General features: G+C 36.1%; 1 protein-coding gene across 7 annotated transcripts in view; it reads right to left on the minus strand.

Annotated features, from left to right (window-relative positions):
* ASAP1 (ArfGAP with SH3 domain, ankyrin repeat and PH domain 1) overlaps nt 1-14,767 on the minus strand; it is a 166,529-nt gene that overhangs the window by 49,827 nt on the left and 101,935 nt on the right. For all 7 annotated transcript variants that reach the window (XM_090137988.1, XM_031591225.2, XM_090137991.1 and 4 more), the window contains 5 exons: nt 8,208-8,353; nt 5,481-5,555; nt 5,065-5,114; nt 2,736-2,865; nt 1,902-1,987 (listed from right to left, as the gene is read on the minus strand). In XM_090137988.1, the coding sequence (XP_089994114.1) occupies nt 1,902-1,987; nt 2,736-2,865; nt 5,065-5,114; nt 5,481-5,555; nt 8,208-8,353 (487 nt within the window). The remainder of the gene's footprint in view (nt 1-1,901; nt 1,988-2,735; nt 2,866-5,064; nt 5,115-5,480; nt 5,556-8,207; nt 8,354-14,767) is intronic.

Below are 14,767 nucleotides of genomic sequence, written 5' to 3' on the forward strand. Positions count from 1 at the left end.
TGGCTTTGCTTTACCCTCCCTGAAGACAATAAAACGTTTACAGCTCTTATGCTCTCATGTTCAGAGCAAAACAAACCTATCTGACTCAGTTCAAACAGTTTTACTATCAGTCTATCATCAGATGGTTAAAGTTGCAACACTTCTTCTAACACTGATATACTTCAGATTGAGTCCAGAAACATTTCACTTACTTTGCAGACTTTAGCTTTACCATATAAAAATATAATGAGCTAAACAAGAATTTCATACGTTAGTATATGAAGTGACAACACCCAGAATATACGCAAGTCTTGCCAGTTAGTACTAGTAAAAGTTTGACCATTAGCCTTGTAAAATGCTATAGATACCACACATTCAAACTAACAGCACTGCTGAAATCACTACTTAGAAGTTCATTACAAGGCACACATGCTATTGTAGATAAACAGAAGTCTGACTTCTATCCTCAAGTACTTACTTTCAATTACATATATGGAGGAATTTGATACTCGTCTCTGAAAATTTTATGGAGTGATTTGGATTGGGAGGGACTTTTAAGATCACCAGGTTCCAACTCCCATCTTATAGGCAGGGACACCTCCCTCTAGACCAGGTTGCTTTTTTTTGTTTGTTTGTTTTGAAAACCCTTCCCACTAGTTTTCTAACTACTGTGCCCTCCTGAAATGGGGATACTCCATTGTAATTTCAAGAGATAACAAATATTTTGGCTTATTTTAAATCTCTATTAGCCTACATGCTTCCCTAGCTGAAGTCTATTTCCTGTATTTAAAAAAATCTCAAGTGAAATTCTCATGTTTGCCTTGACAATTAATGACAAGATCATAACTTAATGCTTTCCCCTAAAGGAGTTTCAATGAAATTACTGGCTTTCACAATGATTTTTAAATTTACATGAGACTATTTAATTGAATAAACAACAAACTAATTCTAAAGTTATCTTCTAGACCTATGCCTCAAGAATCATAGAATATCCCAAGTTGGAAGGGACCCATAAGAGTCATTGATTCCAACTCCTGGCTCCACATAGGACCACCCAAAAATCAGACCTCATGTCCACACTCTCCCTGAACTCTGACAGCTCTGGGAAGCCTGTTTTATGCCCACCACTCTTTGCTGAATGACCTTTTCCTGATATCCAACCCAACCCTCCCCTTCTTATCCGTTCAAGTGGGTAACAAAGAAATAGCTTTAACACTCAAGGCTTGCTATCTGATGATTAAATCATAAGCTGACTTTAAATTTAAAGCCTCTCTCTAAGTTATGCAAATGCAAAAAAAAAACAACAACAATGCTGTAGTAATGCACTGCATTATTTCCTTTTGAAACGGCAACACTGAAGAGAGAGGTGAGGGCCATAACCCATGGGGAAGCAAGCTGTGTAGGCAGTGTCCACCTCATTTAATCTTTATGTTCTCTTAGATCCTGTAAAATCAAAGGAAAGGCTAAAAATGTCTGCCACATTCAAGTAAAACCAGTCAGCCTCCAGAGGTTCTACCTAGGCCCTACGCGATGTGCACAACAGAGAATGTGAACAGATGTTGGTGGGTCTCTAGTCTGCATCAAGGTCTCAGGAACTTAACTTTGTATGCAACATGCAGGGTTTTTTCCTCGGCCTCTCTCTTCATTGCTCCCCTCTTCTCTCCCTGCCACAACTTGTTTTCATACTCTGTACTGAGAGACTGAGCAACTTGATGTAGCTGTAGATGTCCAGAGGAGCTGGACCATGGAACCTTAAAAAGGTCCCTTAGAATCATAGAATAATTTGATTTGTAACAAGTCACCTGATAGATCACAATTATGATAAATACTCCCAGTATGATCAGAACAAATTCAAAGCAATGAGAAAAAAACACTCGTGTAAATGAAATACTATAAATAAAGCTTAAAAGTACCACACTTACTTGCACTGGGCATGATAATATTTAATAAGATTCTGCAGAAGGTCCACACCTTTTTTTGTCTTGATTTCGTTAACCTTAATAAGATACTGCACAGACAGTGAAAAAAATGCTGATTATCATACATTACAGCATTCAAATATTTTCAAACAATACAATATATGAATCAATCATATTATATGAATTAATACATATTAATGAATCAATCAATCATCACTGTGTTTAACTTGTGTTGACTCACAAACCAGAAGTCCGACATAGTTAAGCACAGTATAAACTAGGTAGCAGTTTCTATGAACATTCCTAAAAAATACAAAACCACCCAAATTCAGGAAAAGGTTTCATTTTTTACATTTATACGAAGGCACCTCCCTCTTAAATGCTACTACAGTATTTGTAGATTTTCAGTAATTCCAATTACAATGCAATTTAAAGCAATTGCCATTAAAATGGAATAAGGATAACTATTAACACAAAAATCAGTTCTACAAAACTAATGTACCACCATCACTTGTCAGTTTATTCAGAATTTAGAAACTTCAAAAAATAAGAGGGAAGGAAGATATTAAAAACTCTTACTGAAAAATAAGAAATCTCTCTAAGGTGGATTCTCAACCCTCAAACCTTTCTATATTAAAGGAAAAGAATAAAACAAAAGGAAGCCTAGTTTTACACAGTCACTACAAAATTATCCCTTCGTTGCTGTATTATGTTATACGGAAATAATTTCCTGTCTCTTTTCTCCAAACAATAAAGTACATTTTATCACTATTTAAGACCCACAAAGCACTTCGTATGTTCTGGTGTCAAAATTAAAGGATGAAACTTCTGCCTTACTTCACACATCTGCAGCTGAAACAATCGCCTTTCCTTCTCCATTTCTTCTGCAATCTCAGCTCCTGTAATTTCAGTTCGTATCATCCCATGCTGTTTTGCATGTTCTCTTTTTTCCTTTTCAATTTTTGTACTGAAATGAGTTAGAAAAGATTTTAGAGAATTTTTTCTATCATGTGATTTTTTTTTATTATTATTATTTTTTAAGAAAAAAAGGAAGTATTTAAGAAGATGAGTTCCTCTATGATATCAAATCTTCTTTCTATCCCCCTCCCCGTCCTTAAAAAAGTGTCTGGTAGTAACAAAGTCGCCCTTCTTGCCTTCAATTCTTTAATTCTTTCTTCTAGTTTGTATGCTGTGTAGGAGGAAAAGGGAATCTGTTTTTTTCAATTTTATTTATGTTCTCCATAGCTGTCATCTCCATATATTGCAATGTAAATCATATATATCAGAACCTACTGACTTGACTGGAAAATGGCAAAATATCTCAACCGAACAATTCCTACTTTAGGAAACATGAATCTTAAGAAAAGTAAGAAGGCTGCATATGAAGTTTATCACATGTACTAAATATTATGACTTCCAGTCATTACATTTTAAGAGAATGTCGATGCTGAAAGTAAGTATGAAACAGTGAAATACAAATAAGGAACTAAGAGGTCATCCTGCAACTTCATAATCGTAGCATTATAGCATCACTTCTTTACTTAGATTTCAGAGCAGTTTCTCTACTATTGCTCTGTATTTCTCAGAACAGAGTAGAAAAACCTAAATAATGTATTTTTCCTATCTAAGCAGCCTTTCCAAGATATAAATCCTGATTAAGTTCAACAAGGTCAAGTGCAAGGAGTTGCACTTCAGACAAGGCAATTGCAGATGCGTACAGACTGGGAGAACACCTTGACAACAGCCCTGCAAAGAAGGACACGAGGGTACCGGTGGATGAAAAGCTGGACATGAGCCAGCAGTGAGCACTTGCAGCTTGGAAGGCCAACAATATCCTAGGTTGCATCAAAAAAAGGGGTGGCCAGCAGGGAGAGGGAGGTGATTGTCCCCCTCTATTCTGCCCTTGTGAGCTCCCAGCATAAGAAAGATGCAGAGCTGTTGGAGCAGGTCCAGAGGAAGGCCACGAACATCAGAGAGCTGGAGCCCTTCTCCTGTGAAGAACAGCTGAAGGAGTTGGACTTGTTTAGCTTGAAGAAAGCTCCAGAAATACCTCATTGTGGCCTTTCAATACTTAAAAGGAATTTATAACATGGGCACAAAGTGATAGGTCAATAGTGAATGGTTTTAAAATAGAAGAAGGATTAGATGCTGAGAGAAAAGTTTTCACTCAGAGAGTGGTAAGGTGCTAGAACAGGTTCCCCAGAAAAGTGAATGCTTCCAGGGATGAGGCAATCCAAACCCATGTTGGATGGTCAGGTCACCGAGGGCCCAAGTGCCTGACTTAGTGGTTGGCAACCCTGATCATGGCAGGGGACTGGAAGTGGAGGAGCTTTAAGATCCTTTTCAATCCAAGCCATTTTACAGTTCTATGAACCTGAGAAAGCATTTTGTGTTTTAGACTGGTGCTCTGTGTAAGAGGGAAGGAAAAAAAAAAAAAGACAAGGATTTGTTTGCATACTGAACTCTGATCATTAAACAATGAGAACTCCATGTTTCTTTCACTGATACACGAAAAAAATTGCAGAAGAAAGGTTTTGGGTTTCTTTTCCCCTCCCAGATAAGAAAGGCATGAAGTTTGCACGTATAACAAGACACTTTTCATTTCTAAGTCTGTCAATAAACTTGATCTGACATTTGACTTCAAATAAATTTTGGGAAGTAAGTGTTCTCCGGAAATTTTAATTGTCATATGTCACTCCTTCTTGGTCTGAATAAGCCTAAGGTCTGAAAAGGTATCACAGTAAGAAAATACTTTTTAAATCCAGAGATATTTTTCCTTTTTTCTTTTTTAAATTAATCAATACAGCTTATGCATGTTTATAAGTTTGCACAAATGCCATCTGAAATTCCCACAATTCACTGTACAAAATTCACTAAGCATTAAACATCTTCCTTACACTAAACAAGTACTGAGCACTCAGTATGTCACATAGGATAAAATGTTTTATTTTCAAGTAGTAAAGAGAGATCATGATACAAAATAAAGAAAAAAACAACAAAACAGCACAGCTGCCTTTCACATATTTAGTTTTACATCCACAGGTAAAGTACATAGTTGGGAGCCAGAAGGAACAGGGGAGGTAAAGAGAGATGGAGTGAGAGATGATCTTTAAGGTCTTTTCCAACCTGAGTGATTCTATGGTTCTATGAATACGAACACACTTACAATTTGGTTTCATAATCCTTCCAGGCTTTGTCAAAAGGCTTTTTGAGATCCTTCAGAAACAAACAAATAAAAGTCCTTAAAGCATTTTTTTAAAACTTTACAGGTAAGATAACATCATAAGTAGCAACAAAATAATTTCTTTTTAACTAACATTTTTCAAATAGCTATTAGGAAAAAAAAAACCTTTTTTGAATCTTGTGAAATATTGTCTTCCTGTGCATTTTAAGACAAGAACTTAGAATGAAGTTCTACAGCAGCATCTGAAATTGAAATCACTTGAATTTTGAGGTTTTTCTTTAGACAATTTATATAAATAGATAATAACGGATGCCAACAGAAGAAAATATCTCATGGCAAATGGAAAAGCCATAAGAAAGTTGAAAATCATTTCCATTAATACTATTTTCAACACTTACCCCTTTAACACCTTTTAGGTCTCCTTTTAAGAGAGAATCCAGGGTGAAAATAACATTGTGGCTTAAGCCCTGGAGCTGAAAAAGAAAAATTACGATAGTGTTAACATTTAAAATATTCATTCATATTTTAACAGCATATTACCAATATGTCTTATAACTTCACTAATGAAGTTGTAACCATCTCAGATTTTCTAAATTAATGGTAAATTCAAGTCTGAGAAGAATTAATATACTTTCATATGAATCAGATAGATAAGCATTCCATTACCCTCTAGATACATAAGGCAATATAAACATTTAATTTTAATAATAGCACGTAAGGAAAGTTCTGGAAACACATCAGGGCAACCTTCAATCTCTTCTAACCACGTAGTTGAACGCTGCATAATCATTGAGGAAATAAATCAGGTTTTTATGAATGTTTCTTAGAGGTTCCTGAATGTGAAGCAAGTACCTGCTATGCTACAGTCAGGCAGCGTGCAAGGCATATGTTGACTCACCTATGAGCAGCAGTTGCAATGAGTCATCAGCTCTGTGACTGCTCCTAACTACTAGAGAAATCTGTTCTTCTCACATGGTGTGGAAATTTGGCATCCATTTTAACTCTTAGTAGTTTAAATTTCATGCTATTCAGCCCCTGCCAAGTTGATTACACATGTATAGAAATGTTCATTTTTCTCCTGTGTCAATGAGGGTAGAAAAAACTGCTGCTGTGTTCCTATTTGAACATATGCAGGCATGTCTATAAAGACTGAAAAATCAGGATGATAAAAAGGAGATGTCTATTGACATTGCTGTAGTATGGCACCCACAACAAAAGTTTATTCATTTCCTATTCCATCACTCCGTTTGCTTCTTCCAAAGATACTTTTCAGCTCCTTCCTAATTCTACAGCTTCACTGTGAGGTTATGGTCTCTGGTGACAACAACAGGACCAGAGAGAATAGCATGGACTGCACCAGAGAAGATCAGGTTGGGTGTTAGGAGAGGTTCTGCACCAGAGGATGGTGGGCATGGAACAGGCTCCCCAGGCAGTTGTTATGGCCCCAAGCTGACAAAGCTCAAGGAGCGTTTTGTTTGAATGACTCAGATATAGGGTTTGAATCTTGAGTGGAGCTGCATGGAGCCAGTAATTGGACTTGATGATCCCTGTGGGTCCCTCCCAACTCCAAACAGACTATGTTTCAATAATCTCAGAAGGAAGAAAAACAGGTCACTCTACTTCAGTGGCTCTGATATAGGCTGGTTTTGGATGACTGAAATGTAGTGGCACTCTCAGCTGTTTTTTCACTGGACTTAACTTCAATTCCAATATATTACAGGTGATGAAGACAAGACTCAAAGCAGAAATAAGCACAAACATTTGTGCTGGGGGTCCTCAGATATCTGAAGCAGAAGCAGTCATCAAATGCTGCGTGAACTAAGGAAGGGATTGGCTTTCATGTAATTCTACTTTACAGCAGTTGAAGGTATCTCGTTCAAGAAATAATGGAAGAATAGAAAATAACATGGGAGTTTATTTGCAAAGATACAGAATTCTAAAGAAATAAGATCAAATCACCCACAACGAACTATTTGCCTGTTTGTCACAATGACACCAGTTTATATGCACCTGCCCATGGTAGGATAGTTTTATTCACAGTAGGTCTTAGGGTGCTGTGTTTCAGATTTGTGATAAAACATGCTGTTGATTACTAAACTATTACTAAACCAGTGGTTTAGCATTCCTGAGAAATTCTTATGTCAATCAAAGGCCAGAGAAGCTGAAGAAGTTTGTAGGACATACAGCCAGGACTGTTGATCCTATCTGACCAAAGAAATCACAGAATCATTTTAGCTGGAAAGGAACTTTAAAGATGATCTATTTTCAATCACTCCCTAGAAGACAACTTCCACTAGTTTAAGTTGCTGAAATCCCTGTGCAACCTGACAGGAATGCCTTCAATGATGCCAAGAAAGATCCCAGAAGTTTTACAGCTAAAATAAAGTGTGTAACATTGCTTAATACCTTACACACAAATATGCTTGGAGAAAAACCAAGCTAATAAAAATTTTATAACTGATTCTTCCCCTTTCTGAATGTAATGGCATTTAAACCCATGAAATACGTATTTATAAGAAATGGGACTTCATTAGTTTCAGTGTTCAAAGATCTGCTTGATGCTCTCATCGGAAGTAAAAGGCTTGAGACTAACTTCAGATGAGAAAGAAAACTTCCTTTTCATAAAGAATAGAAAAATAAAAAAGGAAAAGCTTTAAAACAGCCTAGTAGTTAAGCAATAGATATCCTGCAAATCACAAGGAAAATGGACTACTAACATCCCCAAATCATTAGGTTTTCTCTGAAAGGTGAAAGCTTCTCCTTTTGAAGAGAAGACAAATGTAACTAATGGCATTGAATTTTTAACTGGAAAGATCTCAAGTCAGGGAATGACTTGGAATTAAGTTCCGTAGAACACCTTCAATCACTTCAGAATTAGACCTCAGTTGCCATCTCAACATTTTCATCTTTATCCTCTCAACTGCAAATTAAAAAGGAAACACAGCAAGTTTGGAATAACACTGTTTTTACAGACAGTTTCTGAGATAGCATTATGTCAGTTTCTGAAAAAACATTATGCATCTTTACAATTATCATCAGTCATAACAAATGTGAAATACAGTATGCAAGAAGGTTTTGTGATTTATTTTCGAAAAATTAAACTGAGAAAAACTGAAACTCCTCACCAGGTTTTTCAGCAGCGTTGATAACTCTTTAGTAAGCGTGGAAAATTTTACGAAAGCTGTGCCAAGATCTGGATTATCCCGACTTAAAAAATTACTTCCAAATTTGTCCAGCACTTGTGCATAGTTTTCTTCATTTTGAACATGATCTGCAAAGAAAAAAATTAAGAATCAGGAAGTTTCTTTCTTGCAGGCTATTACTTTATGCTACTGCAATGTAGTGTGAAATATTAACAAAACAGACAGTATTACTTAAAGAAAAGCCACAGTGTAATGCATTTACTAAAAGCTAATTAAAATAATTTTAATGTTAAAAATTATTTAACAAATAGACAAACAAATCAGTCACTTGAATTGCTTGGGAGTAATTGCATTAAAAAGCTCTGTAAACAGTAATAAAGATCAAACAACAATTTGTGCTGTGTAGGTGACACAGGAATTTATAGTTGTACATACTTTGATGTAAGCATTACTGCTTGTAATAGGGGTACTTCAACAGAACAAGAAGTCAGTGGCATCAGATACAACTAAGCAAAATTGATATGAATCCGACTGCAAGTTTCCAAGAAGAAATTTGTCTTACAGGAAAATATTCCCTTTTCACCTGTTTGTAAAACTGAGTTACCCCCACAGAATGGAATGTCTGTTAGCATACAGCCAAATGCTCGTGTTAATACACAGCCAATTGGACAGTGAGAGAGGACAGAACCAAGAAGATGAAATTGAAGCCAATACAAACAAGCAAAATTCTTAACTCAAGGATGAAGGAAACTCTGAATTACAGATCATTGTGCTGGAAATGCTTTAGCTGCTTCTTTTACCTTCCTTTTTGGCAACTCTGCTTTTTTTTTTTTTTTTTTAACTTGCATTTCAGTGTCTGTAAGATGACAATCTACCACTTCAGCTATTTCAGGCTGATTTTATCACATCCATCTCTCTATGGAAAATGTTGGTATTAGTTAGATAAACACTTAACTTCAACAAGATTCCCAGTTTACGTTTTGTTCACTAAGTCACAGACACAAAAGCATAGAGCTATTCCAAAAACTGCACATTCTTTCAGTGAAAGAAAATACATATATTTATAAAAACTATACATAAACTACATAAAAACATATAAAAATGTGTTATGTAGAAGTCAGTTGCCAATAGGTATGGTGTTTTCCCCCAGTAGTCCTGCAAAACTGTATTTTCTTTTTAGTCGCTGTAATGCCAGAGAGCATTTGTTTTTTTACCTTTAATTCAAACTGAAAACAAGAACAACAAAATTAAGAGCATAAGCTTCAAAATCAGGCTTGTGGATAATGTTCCACAATACATGGATCTACATTAACATTAACTAAGAGCTGGTTAAGAGATAAAGAACACTTCAGAGGTTTTACAGATACCCGAAATAGACCACTAAGGGACTAGTGGAAAAAGAAAAGTCAATCTCCTACTGGAATTAAAAACAACAAACAAGACAATACTACCAAACAATGGAACTGTCAAGTTAACAATCCCCACAGATGACAAAGTAACATTCTAGCACCAGTCATTAACACTGAGGTTTTCAAGAGACCAAATACTTAAATCATATATCAATATGGAATTGTAGCTTGAACAGTATGTTTTTAATAAGAATAAAACTGTTTCAAAAGCATCTGGTTGTAATCAAATAGCTTAGCATTAAAACCAAGGAAGCTGCTATATAATAACAAAATACACATTTTGTTTTGATGCAAAAGCTGCTGCATAAACGTATATGGAAGACTTGAGCTAAGAAGGAGCTTTGGCTTACATAGTTCTGAGCTAATAAAGCTGAAGTGTACCCTACTGTTCTCAGGGAAGGGGAAGGATAACAGAACAAAGAAACCTGATAGATTATGAAGTCTCTGTTCTGGTCACAGTGCAGCACTTCTAACTCCAGTATATTTCCTAGCAGTTCGATTTTAAGCACCACATTGTTTCATAGAGCATAAGAGACATCCAAGAATAATTACTGAAAGAGTAAAGAAGAACAAGCTCAAGACTATTTTCTTTATCTGTAGAAAGGGAAAAGATATTCCCATTCAGAAAAAGGAAGTAGACTGTTGTCCTGGAACAATCCATAGGAAGTTACCCTGAGCAACCTGATCTAGCTGTCCCTGTTCATTGCAGGGAAGCTGAACTAGATGACCCTTAAAGGTCCCTTCCAACTCTACAGATTCTATGATTAAGTCCTCTGGAATCCCATATTGCAAATCACTAAAGCTAGGCATGAAACTTATGACAGATGCATTCCTTTTGCTTTGTAATCAGCGAACTCACATAAAAAACATTCAATTCTGTGTAACAATGAAGTATTTTCAATTTTTACATAAGTATCAACACAAGTCTTGTAAAAGAAATATTTTCATTTTATGAAGAGGCATTGTAGCTCTGTACGTGACCTTAAAGATACAGATGGAAAATGAAATCTTCATTGAGACCTATTCTAAAATGGAACGTAGGAAAATCCAACATTCTTTCAACAAGAAGCATGTCTTGAGCTCCCCATAGGCACCTCACACAAATGCAGAAGTGAGTTCCCAGTGTCCTAACAGAATTTCCTTTGGATAAAGGAAGGTGTAACGTGCACAACTTGATGCTCACTTCCTTAGATAAAAGTACTGTAGGGAGGACTTCAATAACCTTGGAGAGACACTAACACTGACAGCAGCATACATTTATTTTCCTACTAAAACTGGTTCATATCTTCTTATCATCGTGAGGAAAGCTCAGCATCGTAGTGAAGATATATCAGCTTCCCCAGATATCCTCCTTCTTCAGCATCTCCCAGAGAGGTACCAGGAAAACAAACATCAGGCTCTGCTCCCATCACAGCAGGACAGACTCCATGACTACCCCCTCCCCAGTGGGACCTGACAGTTAAAGCCTTCACTTCCCCTCATCTTAAACAGTTTTATTTTGACCTATAAACCTGCAAAAACTGAAGAACAAAAAAGGAGTTAAATAGTTTACAGAAGGAAAACACACAAACACAGCAACTCCTTGCTGACATTGATTTACTGACAACTACGTCGGCATATCTGATTAAGTCTGACAAAGAAGAATCACAGTTCACAATCTTGGTTAACCTGACACTGTTCTTAAGTTGTACTTATAGAAGTGATTTGTTCTCTGAGCAGCCAAGGGGAAAAAAATAAAAGAAAAAATGAAGGTCAGAGCCAAGCTGCATTTATGAATGGAAAAATACACACATGAAAAAGACACAGAAGAATAAGAAAGTTGAGAAAGCTGGCAAGGTTAAAGAGAATGGCAAAAGACAACATTTGAAATAAAGCATGCTTTCTCATTCCATCCCTCAAAAAAGCTGAAAAGAAAGAAAAAGAAAATAAAACCTTGGACCATCACATGCTTTTCTTTGATTCTGGAATAAGATTGTTGGAGATGAAAGTCATAAAAGTCTCTTTCAAAATCACTGAGAACAACGCGCATCTTAGTGAGTCATGGGTTCCCTAGATCTGGCATTATTGGAGAAGACAAGCTAAACCAGAAAAGTAAATGACCTTCACATCTGTGTTCATCACTAACACGTCTAAAGAAGTTCTCATGTAAGGAATTTCTGTCAACATTGCTTCAGAACATGTAGAGATGCTAAGAACCAAATTCATAAGAGCTGAAAAAAAGAGCAACAAGTAACAGCAAAGTAAACTATAAATTGTCAAGTCTCATTTATGACAGCGTCAGTACAGTATGGAAAACAAGACACTGTTTTTAACAAGAACTCCTGAGAGAGACTGGGAATTCAAGAACACATCGCCAGAGCAGCAATGCTGACTTATCCCCCCTCAGGCAGAGTTGTAAGAATTACAGGGCAGAAGAGAATTGATGGATAACATGGATAAACACAAAATGCTAAACAAGAAACAGGTTTCACGCCGTGGAGTTCTGCTTCAAAAACTATTTTTCTTCCACAAAATCAACAGGAGGGGAAAAATTGGAAATCAAACTGTGCTGAATCTGAAAAGGTGCATCCTTCACCAAAACCCCAACAGGAACAAAACAAACTGGGTAACAGGGATGAACCTCGCATATAGGACCAACTACTCATATAGATGGAGATAGGAGGAAAGGAAGCAATGCAGTTATTTTTCTTAAAAGGAGTTCACCAATAAAGCACTTCATGATGAGGCTGACATTGCTTAACAGCATTTAATGAGCTAGGAAAAAAAAAAAAACTGTTCTTTCAACATACAGCACTGCTAAGCTTATTTAGGGCAGCAGAAACAAAAGCAGACTCCAAATCAGAGATATCTACAACAAAAATACCCATATTGGAGTTTGAGGTATACCCTTTCCTTTACGCCCAGTAGAGAAAGAGTTACAGTTCAGCTCATCTTAACATGAATGCTCAGTAAATCAGATGAGGACGTCCTAAAACTCCACATTTTTGTGTGTTGAACAACAGATGGAGCTGTGTATGAGGCAACACAGCACACAAGTATGTTATAAAGAAAAGCACGTCCTGGTGTTATATTACCTCAATATTCGGTAACCAAGCAAAACAAAGGTGAACATTAGAAATGATAAGATGATGCAATGGAGCAGCATAAAACATCATCGTGTGCTTACATCCTGAACATATAGCGTGTAGTTTGTGTCCCTGTAGTCTCTCTGTAAAAAGGAAAGGCTATGCTGCCATTTTGGAAAAAGACAATGAGGATGACTGAATGCATGTGACAGTTTCTGTAATAAGGAATTAAAAGCAGACTAGGACTGTTGAGTTCAGACATGAGATACTGTGTCTGAACGTGGAGAGTCCCCAGTCTGACACCAAAATAGCCAAATGAGACATGCTCAGGACCAATTCTCTTCTCAGAGAATTAGAGATCTGAAAAGGATGCATGAGACAACTCTGAAAAGGAGCAAGCGTGCATTTAACTAGATTGATATTGGACTTTGCATGCTAAACATTTACATTAATGTATTTTCCTTAGAAAAAAATCATCTAAAAAGTTTAAGTACTGAACACCACACTACCATTGCTGGCTTTGGCAATTCTAGACCTTGATATAACTGCAAGATGAAAAAAATAATAAAAACTATTTCATCTTTGCACTGTTCTTTCCCTTCGAGTCTCTTCTATTTATAACTGTAGCAGACCAGGTGCACTGCTGGTCCCATTCCAGTACTTCTGGTCGTGTATGGATTTCATGACTTAAAACAACAGAAATATATTTTTCTAATTTGGAAGTTATACCAGCAGACAAATAGAACAACTATTGAAAACGTATAATTGAAAATTTATAACAAAATCAATTGTGCAACCTACTGCTGTTAGAATTCAGATCAAAATACTATGGGAAAATTAGTCAAAACAGATTCTCCATTGAATTCAGTGATGTAAGACAAGATCCTATCTACAGATTCAATGCATCATGACAGAAATAAAGAGCAAGCTATATAAGAAATAGGTGGTATGAAAAATATATCCATTTGGGTGTCTAGGGATCATAAAAGTACTTTCCATACCAGTAGTTTCTTTTAGGAAAAAATAGGATGGGACTTTTCTATGGGATTTCCACATTTCTGTGCTGGTATGCTTTCATTTCCACTGCAACAGTTCCAAATTTAAATCTGACAGATGCAGGAGGGTGACAGTTAAATTCTCTCAGTAAGAGAAGAGAATTCCTTGAGGTATATAGCACAGAGTAAACACACCAGAGGGCTGGGGTGTAAGGTTTTCTGAAGAGCTTTGTATGAGATGTACTACATGAATAGCACTAAGTGATACTAACATATAAACACTAATATAAAACTATCCTAAACAAACAAACAAAAAAACACTAAAACCCCCTAAAATTCTCTCCCTGACTTTCAATAGAATATGAATCATTTTACTGATCTCAAAAGAAAAAAAAATTGTATTATTCCTGAATAAGCATTCATTACTCTGGTTCTCAAAGGAGATTAGGAAGCAGGGGAGCAATGAAAAGTATTCCTACTCCATAAGTAGACATGGTCTCACCTAGCAAACGGTTTATAAAACAGAATTCCAAATTCATTTTTTTTCCAAAAATTTAGAGGCTTTCAGTTTTGTTCCTACTAATCCTAGGATATCAATTACTGTACAAATTGCTGCCTGCATACCTTTGCAAAGAACAGTGTGGGCTGTTACAAAATCTTGCTGAAGAGGGAGCTAGAGTATTAGGTATGGAGCATTCTTTATCAAAAGAACTCATACTATCGGTTTTGAAACCCACTTTTTAAAAAAATCAGCTGCTAAGTTATCTGTGGACCCTTTTAAGTATCACAACAGCCAACTAAAGCTATTGACCAACTTCCTATGATTTTTACACAATATGACAAGTTCATAATACAGAATGAGCTACTTCTAAGGATTCAAACTAAAATTTTATTACAAAACTCAAATCAAATGATACATAATGATTCTTCAGATTTCACCCATTTCAAAACATGAAAAAAAAAATCTGTTCTATGATCTTCAAGCAGCTTTGAAATTCAGTAAGTAGACAATATCAAATAGAAAGAGCTGCTATGATATCTGAGTACTTTTATAAGCATAAAAGTGAATCTGT

The sequence above is a fragment of the Phasianus colchicus genome, chromosome 3 (genome assembly GCF_987193195.1).
Source record: "Phasianus colchicus chromosome 3, bPhaCol1.hap1.1, whole genome shotgun sequence".
NCBI classification, from domain to species: domain Eukaryota; kingdom Metazoa; phylum Chordata; class Aves; order Galliformes; family Phasianidae; genus Phasianus; species Phasianus colchicus.